Below are 15,087 nucleotides of genomic sequence, written 5' to 3'. Positions count from 1 at the left end.
CTAGCAGGGGTTCTTACTCATTTTGTGCCATAGATCTCTTTAGCATTCTAACAAAGCATAAAGCATAAAATAAAACTGTGTAACAAAGTAAACCAATTATATTGAATTCCAGTTATCAAAATATATGTGAGAGACTAAATCATGTCCTTCTTTATTACCACATTAAGTAAAAGACAAGACATTTAGGAGACAGAAAAAAAATGGAGTAGATGATAGAGGCTCTGTTCATCCTCTGGCAACTAAATCAAAGTTGTGACAAAAACAAGGAGCAGCAGCAAGGAAAAATCACCTGGGATCTAGATGAACAAACCATACAACTAGAGAAAAATCCAAGAAATCACCCTGCAATGGCAGAAGGTAGGACGGGGCAAGGACATGGGGCTGCCCGGTCTCCAGTGGCTGAGTGAGATGGAGGCAGCGGCAGTGGCAGCAGCCTCTGAAAGGGGCCACGTCCACAAGTGGATTTTCACAGTGACAGACCTGCTCGCTCTGAGCACCAGTGCTGATTCAGCTGCACACAGGGAGCACCAGGGACTTACAGGGAAACATTGTCGGAGTGAGGGGCTAGGTGAGACTCTCTTGGTACAAAAGTGCCAGCGGTCCCCATTGTTTCCTGTTGAGCCCTCCCTACTCCCAGTGCATGGACACAGCGCCACCATAGCCGTGACATCATGAAACTGGATAACAGAGGTCCTTCCGCCCAGAGGATTCCCTGAAACTCCTCCTCCCTCAACTCGTGGCTCCACCCAAGCCACATCCAGGTGTATCCTCAGTGAGTCAGGTGCCCCTTGCTGAGCAGCTCCTAGACTCACACTGGAGGCAGCTGGCCTCGGTTCTGGTATGGCCTTTTGAGGCAACTATAAGCACAGCATCTGTGGATTGCTTGCTGAATCTTAACAGGTGGCCCCGGAGGGATAGAGGCTTGGGCTAAATTTGGCCTGCAGCTGAACCCCTCTCTGGACTGTGCCATTGGACACCTACTACACAAATCCACACTAATAAGACCAGGAGACTTAGGAGCTTTGCTTAGTACATAGAAACAAACATGGAAAGGCAGCCAAAATGGGAAGACAAAGCAGCAGAAACCATATGAGAGAACAGAACAGAGATCCAGATATAATGGAGTCAAGTAATCTAACAGATGCGGAGTTCAAAACACTGGTTATAAAGATGCTCAATGAACTTTTGGGATGTGTAGAGAACTCCAACAAAGAGATAAAAAAATAAAAATGGAAATTAAAACTATAAAAAGGAACCAGTTTGAAATGGAGAACACATTATCTGAGATGATAAGTATATTAAATGGAATAAACAAAGGAATAAACAAAGTGGATAAAGAAAAAGATCAATTGCCATATCTAGAGGACAGGAAAGCCAAGGACACTCAATCAGAATGGCAAAAAAAAAAAGATGCCAAGACTATAAAAATAATTTAAGGAGGATATTAAGGTCCAAATATCTGTCTGATCGGCGTAACTGAAGAAAATCAAGAGGTTGAACAGCTGTTTGAAGAAATAATGATGGAAAACTACCCTAACCCAATGAAAGAAATGGACATAAAACCCCAGGAAGCTCAGAGAATTCCAAAAATCAGAGATCCAAAGAGGCCCACACCAAGACACATCATAATTAAAATGCCAAAGGCTAAATACAAAGAAAGAATATTAAAGCAGCAAGAGAAAAACAGGTAGTTACCTATAAGGGGACACCCATAAGACTGGCAGCTGATTTCTCAAAAAAAACTATGCAAGACAGAGGGCTTGGCAAAAAAATATTTGACAGGATGAAGACCCAGGATCTACATCCAAGAATACTTTATCCAGCAAAGTTATCATTTAGAGTTGAAGGACACTATAGCCATGCCACCGTGAACATGCCTGATCTCGTCTGATCTCGGAAGCTAAGCAGGATCGGGCCTGGTTAGTACTTGGATGGAAGACCACCTAGAAATATCAGGTGCTGTAGGTGTTAAAAAAAAATAAAAAGAGTCGAAGGACAGATAAAGAGCTTCCCAGACAAAAATAAACTAAAGGAATTTATCGCCTTCAAGCCAGTATTATAGGAAATGTTGGAGGGACTTCTTTAAGAAGAAAAAAACACGTATCAAAAATAGGAATAAAGAATGGTAACAACTACAAAAAGAAAAAGACAAGACATTTAAAATACAGGCAAGTCAAATTTAGATTTTAATAAGGACAGCAGTGCAAATGATGTCATTGCTTGGCTTAAACAAGAACTTTAAACTATGAAGTGGTCTTTGACAAGACAACACATATAATGTTGAATGTAAGAAAAAGGAGGTACATTTTTTCCTTTTCAAGTTCACAGACCACCTGAAATCTATTCCCTGGGCTACTGACACCTGGAAGAAGATAGAGCAGGTCTCCTGGAGAGGAGCACTGCCTGAGGTGACCTTGTGGGAAGGTAGCCATAGGAATGAATACCCTGAAGCTAATGTCCTTCTTCCTGCTGTTTCCTGCCAGGCTCTCCATCAGCCAAAACCAACTAGAAGCCAAAGGTGCCCTTGATGTGGTTTGTACAGGTTAGTCTCCTGGGCAGAAAGCAGAGCAGGAAAAGGAAAATGGAGGGGCAAACAGAAGTCATCCAGGACACAGACATGGACAAGCTTTCTGACCGGTATGTTCTCTTCTTGTAGGTACACCCTATGGGACCTCATTCTAACCAGCAGTTTCCCCTGGAGAGCATGGAATTATAACAAGGGCCCTTAGCGAAATGCTGCCAGTTCCATATGGATTCTAAGCTCACAGGGTTCCAGCAGGTCATTTTTTAAGCCAGTTTAGCATTCTCTCCCTGATCGCTTGACTGGACACTCACAAATCTGGCCTTAGTGTCTCCTTCTTTTTTCTGCCTCCAAGGTTGACCAGCAACACTACCCACTGACCTGTGCTTAAGCTGCGTTGACATCTTCACCCAGGGTTCAGCAAGCTTTTCAGGCTTAGGAGTCATTCTATTGCTTTAGGGCAGTGGCTCTTAAACTTGAGTGTGTGTATCAGAATCATGAGAGGTGCAAGTTAAAAAAGTTATTGTTAGGCCACATCCCCAGGGTTCTGGTTCATGAGCTGGGGCCCAACGGTGTGCATTTCTAATACGCTTCTATGTGATGCTGGTGCAAGGACCACTCACTGAGAACCACTGCTTTAAGGAGATTCTGCGTATCTCTGCTCAGATCTAGATTTTGCAGCCTAAGTGTCAAAGAATTATCGACTTCCTTTATTTCCACGTTCTCGGTGGATTCCTTGCTGTAGTCCCTACTTTGCCCCCTCGCAGCTCTCTACCCCAAAGCCCCACCTCCTCTTGAGCCCTAACTACTGTGAGCTAGCCCTCTCTGTGGTCCAGGGAGCTAGGCTCCTGAGTTTGGGTAGGAGATGTCTTCTTGTATGTCTGCTCTTCACAGGCTTTCCCCACATCTGTGTTTAGGCTGAGTTTCATTCTCCACTCACTTGCCCTGCTAGATACTCTACTCTTCACTTTTGTCCCTTGTTCAGAGCACCTATCACTTTATCCCAGAAAGGTTTTCTTAACATCTAAGCTCTACCTCACCATAGTAGTCTGCCAAGCCATCCTGGATAGAAAAACCATTCTAGGAGGCAAACTCAGTCTGAATAAAAGCCAGAGTTTTTCCGAATGGCCCTATACAACCTGGCCTCATTCCCTTCACACATCTGGCTCCAGCTACACTGACCTCCCCACTGCTCCACAGATACTCTAGATATCCAGACTTGTTCTCACCTCAGAACATTAGCCTTTCCTGTTCCCTCTACCTCAAATTCTCTTCTCCCATATGGCTACATGGCTTATTCCCTCACCTCCTTGCAATCTTTGCTTAAATATTACTTTCTCAGTGAAGCCTCTCAGACTACTCTATTTAAAACTGCAGTCCAGCGGAAGGAGGGTCGGGGGAGAACAAAGAGGGTAAAGAGGGTCAAATACATGGTGATGGAAGGAAACTAGACTTTGGGTATTTAGCACAAAATATAGTTGTAGTATAAAGTTGTACACCTGAAACTTATATAATGTTATGAACCACTGTCACCCCAAAAAAATTTTAATTAAAATTTAAAAAAACCTGCAGTCAACCACGGCACTTCCTGTTCTCCTTCCTTACTTTGTTTTTCTCCATAGACAAACTACTGCCTATAATTTTGTTTATTTTTATTGTCTCTCGTCCCCAATTAAACTGTCCCTGAGGACAAGAGTTTACTGGGTTCACTGGGCTTAGAAGCATGCCTGGCATATAGTAAGTATTCAAAAAATCGTTGTTGAGTTAATATATGAATAAAGAAGTTAATTTTCCCCACCAGGCACTGAGACTATGGGGAGTACAGGGCTGCAGCTTTCTCAGCAAGGGGAGAGACAACTGCAATAACGGGAAGTCAAGAAGTCAAAGTCCTCAACATCTTCCCCCACCTGCATGGGTCAGGGAGAGGGCAGTGAGAAATGAAAACTCCCAGCTGCAGAAGGGAAAGTAGGTTGAGGGGGGAGGAGAAGGATAGGTGTCTCCATCAATGCTGAAGCAGGGTGGATGGAGTTCTGGGCAGGGACAAAAGGGTCTCGATGAGGGGGACACTCCTCACCTTCCCTAGACATGACCAGCCAAACAGAGCAGCAAGGGGGATGAAGGGTTGGCCTAAGGAGGGCACTTATCAGGCCTACTCACCTGCTCTGTTGAACTCACAGTGACCAGCACCCCCACCACACACATACACTCACACATAAGCCTCATGTCAACCTCAACCCCTGACTCTTGTGTCCATACATGCTGCCTCTCCTAGCACCACTTTCAGTTCCTTCAAAGAATCTACTTAAATTCTTGAATTCCTGAGCTCTGTAGATTTTACTAAAGATTCCAAAGGGGATAAGATCAGGGAATGACATTGTACATCCTAAAGCAAACGAATTAAAATGCCTCTGTTAGACATGTCCATATTTCCAAGTGCCTCTCTGGAGCCACCAAGCTGGGAATGAAGTTTCCCTCCCTTTGCAGACCCTGCACCCATCCTGCCACTCTCCCAGACTTCAGATTCTTCTCCCATCCACAACGCAGAAAAATCCCAGTCAGAAAAATCCCTTCCTTGACTGTGTGCCCAGATTCACGAAACCTGACAAAATGCAAGGTCTTAGAGTTACCTGAATCTCTGGACCTGTTCAAAGGCCATTTGTTCCTGAGAATAAATGCCCCTGGGGTCTTACTGCCCTTCCCCCTCACTTCCAGTGGCTTATCAAAATATTTTTTTCATGCACACACAGGGCTCTCCTTAAGAAGAATTTGGGAGAATGTTATTTTCTCATCTCCATTCTACACCCAGCTCCACCTTCTTCCTGAGGGGCCAGTGTCAGCAGAAGCTGATGGGGAAGTGAAGCCTGGAAGTAGAGGAGGAGGGAAGGAGGGGAAAGGGGAAGTTTGGGAGAGAGGCCTCCCAGAAGGCTGTGAGAAAGGAAAACTGGCAGACAGAGAGACAGCTTGTCTCCACCAGCACCTCCACCAGCATCTGCTGAGCCATGAGCCAAACCCGGGATTTACAGGGTAGGGAAGGTGTAACAGGCAGAAGCCTCAAATGGGAGTGAGGAGACAACAGACCTGGGCCAAGTTCTAGGAAGGCAGTGAGCTGGCCTAGGAAGGCAGAATTGTGGTGGCTCTGGGCTGCTGTGCGGGTGAGGAGAGGAAGGAAGGTAAGGATATATTAACCTTTGTGTCCCCTCAGGAGGAAAAGCCTTTGGACTGCTGAAGGCCCAGCAGGAAGAGAGACTGGATGAAATCAACAAGGTGAAAGGAAGGACTAAGGAGTCAGGGCCTGGGGAAAGGGGTCCCCAGACCCAGAGGACCTACCCTAGCTCTGGCTTTCCCCCACAGCAACTCCTGGATGATCCCAAATACAGCAGCGATGAGGATCTACCCTCCAAACTGGAAGCCTTCAAGAGTGAGGGGGAAACTGTAGGGGCGGATGGGAGGTGAGGGGGTAGGATTTCTCCAAGAACAGAGAGGGGACAGCAGAGACACAAAGTCTATTTTTGTGGTGGCAAGAAGGAAGTCTGCCTCTACTGCCTGCTGGTTGCAGTCCCCTTCCCTGGCCAGCGCCTCTCAGCAGCCTCTCTAGTTTGGGACACCTTAATAGGACTCCTCAACTGCCCAACCCACACTTCTCCTTCCACACCTTCTCCTTCCACACCTTCTCTCCGATCTAGCATTCAATAGCAACTCCTTTCTCAGTCCTCTTGCCTGCCCCTGCCTGTGCCCCTCTAGCCAGAGCTTACCCTCTCCGCTTTCTTCCCTCACCCAGAGAAATACATGGAGTTTGACCTGAATGGAGACGGAGATATCGGTGAGAAAAGGGTGATTTCGGGGACTGTGCAGACCTAGGAAGAGGGCAGTGTCTCATACAGTTCCATTACTGATGGTTTGGGAAAGCTACCAGAGTAGGAGAAAGGGAATAAGAATATGATGGGGGGTGGGGTGGGTGGAGAGACTCTTCCTCTTCTCACTCCTATCCTCTACCTCCAGATATCATGTCCCTGAAGCGAATGCTAGAGAAACTGGGGGTCCCCAAGACCCACCTAGAGCTAAAGAAATTAATCAGGGAGGTTTCTGGTACCTCTGGGGAGACATTCAGCTACTCTGACTTTCTCAAGATGATGTTGGGCAAGAGATCTGCCATCCTAAAAATGTGAGTGTTCACATCTAACTTCCTCTATACTTACCTGTTTTCTCCCCACCCCCACCCCCAGCCCCAGGCTCACCTTCTACATATTACTCAGCATCTATCTCCTCTATCCTTTGAGGGACTCTTCCAAGGTCCTACCCCCATCCGTGGTCTGGTCCCCACAGACCCCAACTCTCTCACCCCTGCCCTCCTTCTTCCTCCTCCCACCCTTGCAAGCACTATCCTCTTCTAAATTTTCATAGCAGCCTAAGATTTATTCTCTTGAGAGGACTGTTCCCTGATCCCTGTGTCTCTTCTCATCTCATCCAGGATCCTGATGTATGAGGAGAAAGCAAGGGAGCAGGAGAAGCCAGCAGGTCCTCCCGCCAAGAAAGCTATCTCTGAGTTGCCCTGATTTGTGGTGGGGGGAAATTTGGTGGGATCAAAGGGGCTTCTAATAACTCGAAGACAAAATTGTGAGCCAGAGTCAAACCAAAATAAATTCTCCTTCTCCTCCAGATCAAGTCATCTTGGTCTCTGTTTGGGGGAATTTTTTTTCCTGGGGTTGGAAAGGAGTGAAGCATCTTTGAGGCGAGAGCAGCAAGGATTTGCCCAGATGAGCAATCTATCACCAATTGTGTAGTGTGTCTACTACAGTAGGTGGTGTGGTACACCAAAGGGGATTCCAGATATATAATGTAGCCTTTACCCCAAGGAAGTTAGGTAGGATGAAAAGACATGTACAGACAAAAATATCACCCAGGCCCATGGTGAAGAGCAAGGATTACCTTTAACCAACATTCTCCATCACTATAAGCTTTGTGATCTTAACAAATCACTACTCAGTCTCTCTTTTATCTGAAAATGAAGATAATATGACCCACCCTGCAGTGCCTGACATATCACAAGCCCTCAATAATATTCAAAATTTGAATGGATGGATGGATGAAAGAACTAGTGTTACTGAATGAAGTAAAGGAGTCACAATACTATAAAGCCTGATAATTGAAGTGTTAAATGAGTCATCGAGGTCCTTTTGGGGACAAACTACAGAAACTGAGTCTTAACAACAGGAAAAAGGGTTTGGATTAGGAAGATACTGAGGGCAGATGCTGGGGATACAGGATCTCTGGATGGCAGAAAGGGTTAAATAGCAAACCCCAGTAATTGGCCACTATTTCAGATTTCCCGACTCCCTAGAAAAAGAGAATGCAATTGGCCCAGCTTGTTTCATGTTCTGAGAACAGACCAGGCCACTGAGACCATCCATGTTAGCCCTTCTCAATGGTGAAGCCACACTAGTATCCTAAAGACTGCTACAGTGACTATACAGCACTTCAGACAAGGACAAGATTACTGAGTTAAAAAAAAAAATCTGAATATAACAAAATTAATAGCTGACCTCTATTGAACACCTATTATATACTAGATACCATTCTAAATGCTTTCCATGTATTAATTCATTTACTCTTCACAACAACCCTCATGAAACCAAGAAAGGAAGAAAGGATCTGGGTATCTTAAATAATGTGTTCATTCAGGATAAATTAGGTTATGTTCACACAATAGACTATAATTACACAGCAATGAGAATGAAGAAACTATAACTACATGCAACAATGTGGATGAAATTTATCAATATAATGTTGAGTAGAAGAAAACAGACACAAAAGAGCTCTTACTGTACTCATCTGTATAAAGTATAAAAACAGGTAAGACTAATACATGTTGTTATAAGGATAGTAGTTAGCCTTGGGGAAGGCTCACAAGAGGCCAACCGAGCAGATGGAAAAGAAAGGCCTCAAGATGAGACATGCCTGGTGTAGGTAGAGAGAATGATAAAATCAGAGACATGAAAGGGGACCAACTCATCTAGGATCTTATAGGTCACTATAAAAACTTTGGTTTTTATTCTGAGAGAAACAGAGAGGTATTGCACGGCTTTGAGCAAAGGATTTTTTTTTTTTTTTTTTTTTTAGGCCTCTTTGAAAAAAAGCCAACTCTAGCTGCACTTATAGAGAACACAGTAGACTGTAGAAGCAGGTGTAGACTCAGGAAGACCAGTTGGGAGGCTGTTGCTGTAACACACATGAAAGATGAGGATGGTTCAGATGAAGGTGAAAGTACTGGAAGAGAAGAGGTTGGATTCTGGATATTTTCTCAAGATAGTTCGATTTAGGACACACTGAATTTGAAATAATCTTTTAGATACCCAAGAGAAGATGTCAAGTACATAGCTGTGTATACAAGTCTGTAGTTTGAGAGAGAGGTCTCTGATGAAGAAATATATTTGGGAGTCATCAACACACAAAGGCATTTCAAGCCATGAGACTGATGTCTTTAACAAGCCCAGTATGGGTAGAGAGTAAGGGTGAAGGTCTGACTGAGTGGGTTTGAGAAGGGATGAGAGGAGAGAGATTGGAGACTGTATAAACAGCTCTTCCAAGAAATTTTGCTGTGATAGCTGACCAGGGAGAGGTGTCCTCTATGTTTGAGTCATTTCTGATTACTTTCTTTGTGTTTCTCTGATTCCGCATATAAGTGACATCATGTGGTATTTATCTTTCAGCCTTATTTCATTCAGCGTAATAACCTCTAGGTCCATCCATGCTGTTGCTAATGGTAGAATTTCATTTTTTTAATGGCTGTGTAATATTCCGTTATATATATATGAACCATAACTTCTTTAGCCAATCATCTGTTGATGGGCTTTTAGGTTGCTTCCATATCTTGGCTATTGTTAAGTTGGGCTGCTATGAACATAGATCTTTATAAATTATTGTTTTGGTTTTCTTTGGATAAATACCCAGAAGTGCAATTGCAGGGTCAAAAGGCATATCCAGTTTTAATTTTTTGAGAAACTTCCAGTTTTCCATAGTGGCTGTACCAATTTGCAATCCCACCAACAATGTATGAAAGTTCCCTTTTCTCCACATCCTTGCCAACACTTGTTCTTTGATTTATTGATGATAGCCATTCTGACAGGTGTCAGGTGCTATCTCACTGTGGTTTTAATTTGTATTTCTCTGACGATTAATGACCTTGAGCATCTTTTCAAATACCTATTGGCCATCTGTATTTCCTCTTTGGAGAATTATCTAATCAGGTCTTCTGCCCATTTTTTAATTGGATTTTTTTTTTTTTGGTCGAGTTCATCTCAGCTATCTTAATGGGCCTCTGGATCTTGCTAATTTTTCTGCTCTCATTTTCCATCATACGCAGTTCCTTAATTTACCACACCAGCCTAGGTACAGATCCCCAAACCCATGCCTCCACTCATCAGTTTATTGGGCCTGAGATATGTACCCTCCCCTCAAACCTGACTAAATCCTAACTAGTTCTTCATATCTCTTAATAAGAGTCACGTTTTTCTAGAAGCATTTCTGAACCTTCCCAGGCAAGGTCTCATTTTGTTCCCCTACTTCTATAATATTCCGTGCATATCTCTGCTGCCTTCAAAACACAGTTGCTGAACTGGTAGTAGGTCTGACTGGAACAGAGTAATAAATTAAAGATTAATAAGGAGACAAAGAAGGGTCAAGTACCTCATTTCGTAGAATGAAATCCATTGTGAAGAGAATACAAATTGCCAACAATATCAGATATACAAATACCTTCGTGAAAATTAGTTATAAAATTACATGCCCGTCTTGTCATTTCATTGGTTGCCAATATTTTGATGAATAGGTCATTCCTAGCTTACCTTTGTTCAAATGATTTGCATGTATTATGCAAATAAATAGAACTGCCTAAAGAATGCCCATGCTGCGTGATGTCCACGATACACTCCCCTGGACCCTTCGATTGGTCCATCTACCCACCTCATTTGCATGACAGGATTTAATAAATTAAAGACCTCGTCCCTCTGTATTCACCTCTCGCGAAAGGACGCGTAAATTGTGACTTCCTTGGTTACGTAAGCCCCGCCCCCCAGCGCCTAATCCCTTCCGCCCTGTCCTCTCTCAGTTCCCTCCGCTAAAAGCGCCACGGACCCTGTATCGTTTCCTTCCACTCTCGGCGTCCCTACGTCTCTCTGCTTCCATTTTTCCACGAACGCACGGCGCACGCTCCGCCTCACCCCCTTCCCCCGTGCAAATTCTGCACCCCAACCGCCTGGTCGACAGGCGCCACATTCCCGCCCCCTCTACACGTCTCAACGGCCGACGCCGAGGGGCCCGCCTCTGCAGCCAATCGGCGTCCTAGCGCTGTAAGCCCCTCCTCTTATGCAGATAACCTATGGCAGCTCCTCACGCCCTGTTTTTTTTTTGTTTTTTTTTTTAAAGTAAGAAGAGCCCTGGAAGTAAAGAGGAAAAATAGAAAGTGCCCGCCCCTTATGCAAATAAAGGGGCGTGTCTGTGCGCGGAGGGAGGCGGGTGGGGGGGCACTCCCGGGGGCGGCGGTTGCCCGGATGGGCCGTTAGTCGGAGCCCAGCCGCGGAGTGAGCGAGGGAGACGGGAAGAGCCGAGCCCGGCGCCATCCGCCGCCATCCGCCCCCACCCCACCGTCATCCCACCCCGGGGCGCCCCTGGGCCCCAGTCCCGGACCCCCGCGCACCCGGCCAGGTGAGTCTGGGTGAGCCGAGTGCTCACGCCCTTTTCCATTGCGGGAGCGGCGGTGGCAGCGGCGGCGGCAGCGGCGGCGGTGGCGGGCCAGCGGGGGGAGGAGAAGCTGCCATTAGCCGCCGCCATTTTGTCCTCCTACAGCCGGGGCCTGGCCTGCCCCTCCCCCTCTGGTACCACCTCTTTGAGACCCGCACCTTCAGCCCCTCTCGGAGTCTATAGCCAACTCCTGCCCATCCACCTTCATGGCTCCATGCAGCGATCCCTTCTCCTGGGGCCGTAACTCCCCATCCTCCGCTGTGCTCTAGGCATCTCACCCCTATTTTCGGGCCCCCTTCGCCGCCGCAGCTCAAGAGTGGGCCGCGCCCCACCGTTCTTTTGGAGAGTCTCTTTTCCTCCATATTGGACTCCCTCCCATCACCTAGAGCTAGAGTACCCCCTTCTTGACGCCCTTTTTTGCGTTCAGTCACTCCCACTCTGGAACCCTGCTTTTATCCCGCATATTTGCTTTCTACGTTCCTGATCTCTCCTTTTTCCTGTTCCTTCTCTTTTCTATCCCAACCCCCTTTTATTCCTGGCTCTCGACATTACCACCTTAAGTTTGCATCCTTTTCTTACTATTTCTGTTTACGTGTAGTATTTCTCACCTTCTTTCACCTTGTTTTATTAATCTTAGTCTCTTCATGATTTTTCTATCCCCTTTTCCTTCACCTACAAAGCAACCCCTAACTGCCATCCTCTCATCTAACCTGTTTTAAAGTTCTCCCCACTTTTAGTTTTCATCCTGATCCTGTCTCGATTTCCTACCACCTCTCATCTCTTTTCGTTACACCATTCCTCCTTATAAATGAATGCATGGTCACTTCCGAAGTGACCAACTATGGAGACTTTGACCTGCGTGGGGAGCAAGGGATGTTAGGGAAAGAAAGGACTGTTGATGGACTTTCTTACCGAGGGTCAGAAAATGAAGTTCGTTTTGGCCTTGGCCCCATGGTTACAGGGTGCTCTTGAGGTGGCTCCAAAATGCTTTGTTTTCTCAAACGTCTACATAGGATAGGCCAGAACCCGCCAGCATTGCCTCTGGAAACAAGGTAGTTCCATGAGCAATTCTATGCCACCAGCCTCCAGTCTGGCTGAGCAAGCTCATAAAATCTTTAAACTCCCTGCATACCTTCCTGCAAACCTACCCCAGAGGGGAGTGAGGCTGCTGAGAATGGAACCTGGGGCACAGTTAGGGAGCTGGTGTCTAATCAGTTGGTGTCTAAAGCTCTATTCCTTGCACGATGGAGCTGTGCACCTCTTTCTGGTTTTCTCTGGGGCTTGAATTTGCCTTGTTTTATCGCAGGTCTCTGAAATGATTTGTTGAAGAGATAGATTATTCATGGGAATAATGAAGAGGCTGCTACCTTTTATAGACTGGCATAAAGGGGAGAGTATACTAGGAAGATACTACATTTTTATTTGGGTTTCTTTGATAAGAGATTTCTGGGTGAAAGAGGGAAAGTGGTATTTGGGCTCTCTGGGAGCTGAGTTGATTATGGTTGCTTAAAAGGAACTGGGAGTTTGAATAGGCTGGAGGAAAAGACACCAGAGGGCCACATATCTGGGCCCCTAAAGAAAATGAAAGAGAACGTCTAAGCTTTTATTGGGAGTCTGTAAGAGGAGCAGAAACTGAAACACTGGGTGTTTGGCCCACAGGTTCCGGCACGTTTTGGGGGAGGTGCCTGCAGGACCCAACGTACTCAATGAGCTTCCAGCGCAATGTCCGATCGCTCGGGGCCGACTGCCAAGGGGAAGGATGGAAAGAAGTATTCCTCGCTCAACCTGTTTGATACGTATAAGGGCAAGTCCTTAGAGATCCAGAAACCTGCTGGTGAGGGTCCTGCAAAGATACTCCTAATTATTGGAAGCTGAGCATGAATGGGGCATGCATTTTAGAGCTCTTTGAAGGGAAATGGCTATAATACAGATTGTCAAAAAACTAAAGAGGAACACTAGAGACTCCCCAACTTTATCTTGGGTCGCATGGGGGATATTGGGCTTTGGATAAACACTAGTTATCCTCCTACAGAGGCGTGTCTGTGGTTGCTTGTCTTTGGACATGTAAGAATTGAAGGCAAAGAAATGTGGGCTTGGAGAAGTCTGGGGTCAGCTTGCTCCCTAAAGTCTCAGGATCACTCATCCCACATAGAAACATTGAATATAATGCCTCTCAGCCTTCCTGATAGGATTTTAAAGATTACCAAGGGCAAAGGAAGGGATGGTTTCTAAGAGAAGTTTAGTGGTAAGACACTGATAATATCTAAATAGAGCTTAGGTTTAAGATCTCCCAGGTGAGGCATTTTTTATCCTTCATCTTTTCTCCAGTTGCCCCTCGCCATGGCCTGCAGAGTCTTGGGAAAGTTGCCATTGCCCGGCGTATGCCACCCCCAGCCAACCTTCCAAGCCTGAAAGCCGAGAACAAAGGCAATGACCCCAACGTCTCACTAGTGCCGAAAGACGGAACAGGATGGGCAAGCAAACAGGAGCAGTCCGACCCCAAGAGGTCAAGAGAGGTTTGGGGGACCTAGAGGGATAGATACTTGAACTTTGAACTTCAGGATGAATTGCTTTAACCCAGCCACAAGGCCAGAGACAAAAAGGGAAGCCCCTCTCTTACCTATTTCAGGATTCCTATTAGATCAGGGGTCCCCAAACCCCAGGCCATGGACCAGTACCAGTCTGTGGCCTGTTACAAACTGGGCCATGCAGCAGAGGTGAGCGGCAGGCAAGCAAGTGAAGCTTCATCTGTATTTGCAGCTGCTCCCCAGTGCTAGCTGGCATCACTGCCTCAGCTCCACCTCAGATAGTTGGGCATTAGATTCTCATAGGAGCACTGGTCCCTGGTGCCAAAAAAGTTGGGCACTGCTATGTTAAGAGGACTAAGGAATGGTAACTTTAGCTTTGTCAGATGGAAAGAAAGCGTGAAGAAACAGATGACCGCTTCTGTGGGGTAATAATAGTATTTTGTCCTAATATTTGTAATCAGGAGCAAATAGGCCTGGATTCAGTTCCTGTTCTCCAGTTAGAGAAGTAGGGAACACTCCTGGATAACTTTCTCGTTCTTTCATTTCCTCAGTTCCGATGCCTCAACCGTTCAGCTGCCGGAATCGCAGCCACTGCTGGCTTCACAGACGCCTGCCTCGAACCAGCCGAAACGACCCCCAGCAGCCCCCGAGGTACCAGAAGAATTGGATGTTATTGAAAGGGTGAGAGGAAAAATATATTCTGTCTCATTATTTAACGTCACTATTTCTTATCTATGCTTCCCCAGAACACTCCTTCAGTTCCAAGCGGGGTAAAGTCCTGGGCACAAGCCAGTGTCACCCATGGAGCACATGGAGATGGTGAGTGCAGGGCTATTTGGGGAGCTCGCTCTGGCACTCCGGTAGGCAGGATCCCTCCATTGTACCTTCGGCGAAGTATCCTTAGTCCTTTGACTAAATATTGGAGTCCATATTCAGCTTCATGGGGCACATGAGCATGTTTGTCTCAGTCTCATATGAGGGTGAGGAGGGTGTCCCAAAACTGATGTTTCTTTGGAAATGAGCATCTTGTGTATAGGGGGTGAGTTTGAAGGCAGGAACCTGATGCTCTGGTGTCTATCAGGACTTTCCCCATTCATGGTGCATCCTCAGTAAGTATACTTCTGTCTTCTCTGCTCCCCAACCTTGACAGGTGGAAGGGCATCAAGCCTACTGTCACGATTCTCTCGAGAGGAATTTCCGACCCTGCAGGCGGCTGGCGACCAGGACAAGGCTGCCAAGGAAAGGGAGTCTGCCGAACCGTCGTCTGGGCCCGGACCAAGCCTCCGCCCCCAAAGTGAGTGG

The 15,087-nt window shown here is 46.1% G+C and overlaps 2 protein-coding genes, 1 long non-coding RNA gene, 1 other non-coding gene and 1 pseudogene across 8 annotated transcripts in view; 4 read left to right on the top strand and 1 right to left on the bottom strand.

The window, feature by feature from the left end:
* The first annotated feature begins 1,849 nt into the window (after window positions 1–1,849).
* Window positions 1,850–1,968, top strand: LOC112478960 (annotated as a pseudogene).
* A 3,494-nt stretch (window positions 1,969–5,462) lies between these two features.
* AIF1 (allograft inflammatory factor 1) lies at window positions 5,463–7,156 on the top strand. Its single transcript, XM_006904663.1, has 6 exons — window positions 5,463–5,545; window positions 5,724–5,785; window positions 5,873–5,939; window positions 6,300–6,341; window positions 6,521–6,683; window positions 6,990–7,156. The coding sequence occupies exons 1-6, from the start codon at window positions 5,521–5,523 to the stop codon at window positions 7,072–7,074; spliced, it is 444 nt and encodes a 147-aa protein (XP_006904725.1). The 5' UTR covers window positions 5,463–5,520; the 3' UTR covers window positions 7,075–7,156.
* Window positions 7,157–9,735: 2,579 nt separating this feature from the next.
* Window positions 9,736–10,959, bottom strand: LOC112478806. The gene is made up of 2 exons (XR_003045963.1): window positions 10,652–10,959; window positions 9,736–10,149 (listed from the first exon to the last, which is right to left on the bottom strand). It is a non-coding gene; the product is annotated as an uncharacterized LOC112478806 (long non-coding RNA).
* A 77-nt stretch (window positions 10,960–11,036) lies between these two features.
* The window catches only part of PRRC2A (proline rich coiled-coil 2A), a 14,970-nt gene continuing 10,919 nt past the window's right edge, over window positions 11,037–15,087 (top strand). For 2 of the 5 annotated variants that reach the window (XM_015588992.2, XM_015588994.2), the window contains exons 1-6: window positions 11,074–11,221; window positions 12,917–13,091; window positions 13,586–13,763; window positions 14,337–14,436; window positions 14,532–14,604; window positions 14,936–15,079. In XM_015588992.2, the coding sequence (XP_015444478.1) occupies window positions 12,980–13,091; window positions 13,586–13,763; window positions 14,337–14,436; window positions 14,532–14,604; window positions 14,936–15,079 (607 nt within the window). In that variant the 5' untranslated portion in view covers window positions 11,074–11,221; window positions 12,917–12,979. Of the gene's footprint in view, window positions 11,222–11,420; window positions 12,310–12,916; window positions 13,092–13,585; window positions 13,764–14,336; window positions 14,437–14,531; window positions 14,605–14,935; window positions 15,080–15,087 lie in introns of those variants that run through there. The other 3 variants (XM_006904662.2, XM_025045962.1, XM_025045958.1) reach the window with 3 other exon arrangements.
* On the top strand, window positions 13,279–13,409 carry LOC112479015. The gene has a single exon (XR_003046021.1). It is a non-coding gene; the product is annotated as a small nucleolar RNA SNORA38 (small nucleolar RNA).

Source organism: Pteropus alecto, unplaced genomic scaffold, assembly GCF_000325575.1.
Source record: "Pteropus alecto unplaced genomic scaffold, ASM32557v1 scaffold400, whole genome shotgun sequence".
Lineage (NCBI taxonomy): Eukaryota > Metazoa > Chordata > Mammalia > Chiroptera > Pteropodidae > Pteropus > Pteropus alecto.
Note: the sequence above shows the minus strand (reverse complement) of the source record. Positions and strands in the feature narration are given on the sequence as shown.

Bases quoted from the DNA above. Each gene is read 5' to 3' on its own strand.
- AIF1 (XM_006904663.1), top strand. From the start codon at position 5,521: ATGAGCCAAACCCGGGATTTACAGG. The intron at 5,786-5,872 runs GTGAAAGGAAGG...TTTCCCCCACAG, and splicing joins GACTGGATGAAATCAACAAG to CAACTCCTGGATGATCCCAA. The intron at 6,342-6,520 runs GTGAGAAAAGGG...CTCTACCTCCAG, and splicing joins GAATGGAGACGGAGATATCG to ATATCATGTCCCTGAAGCGA.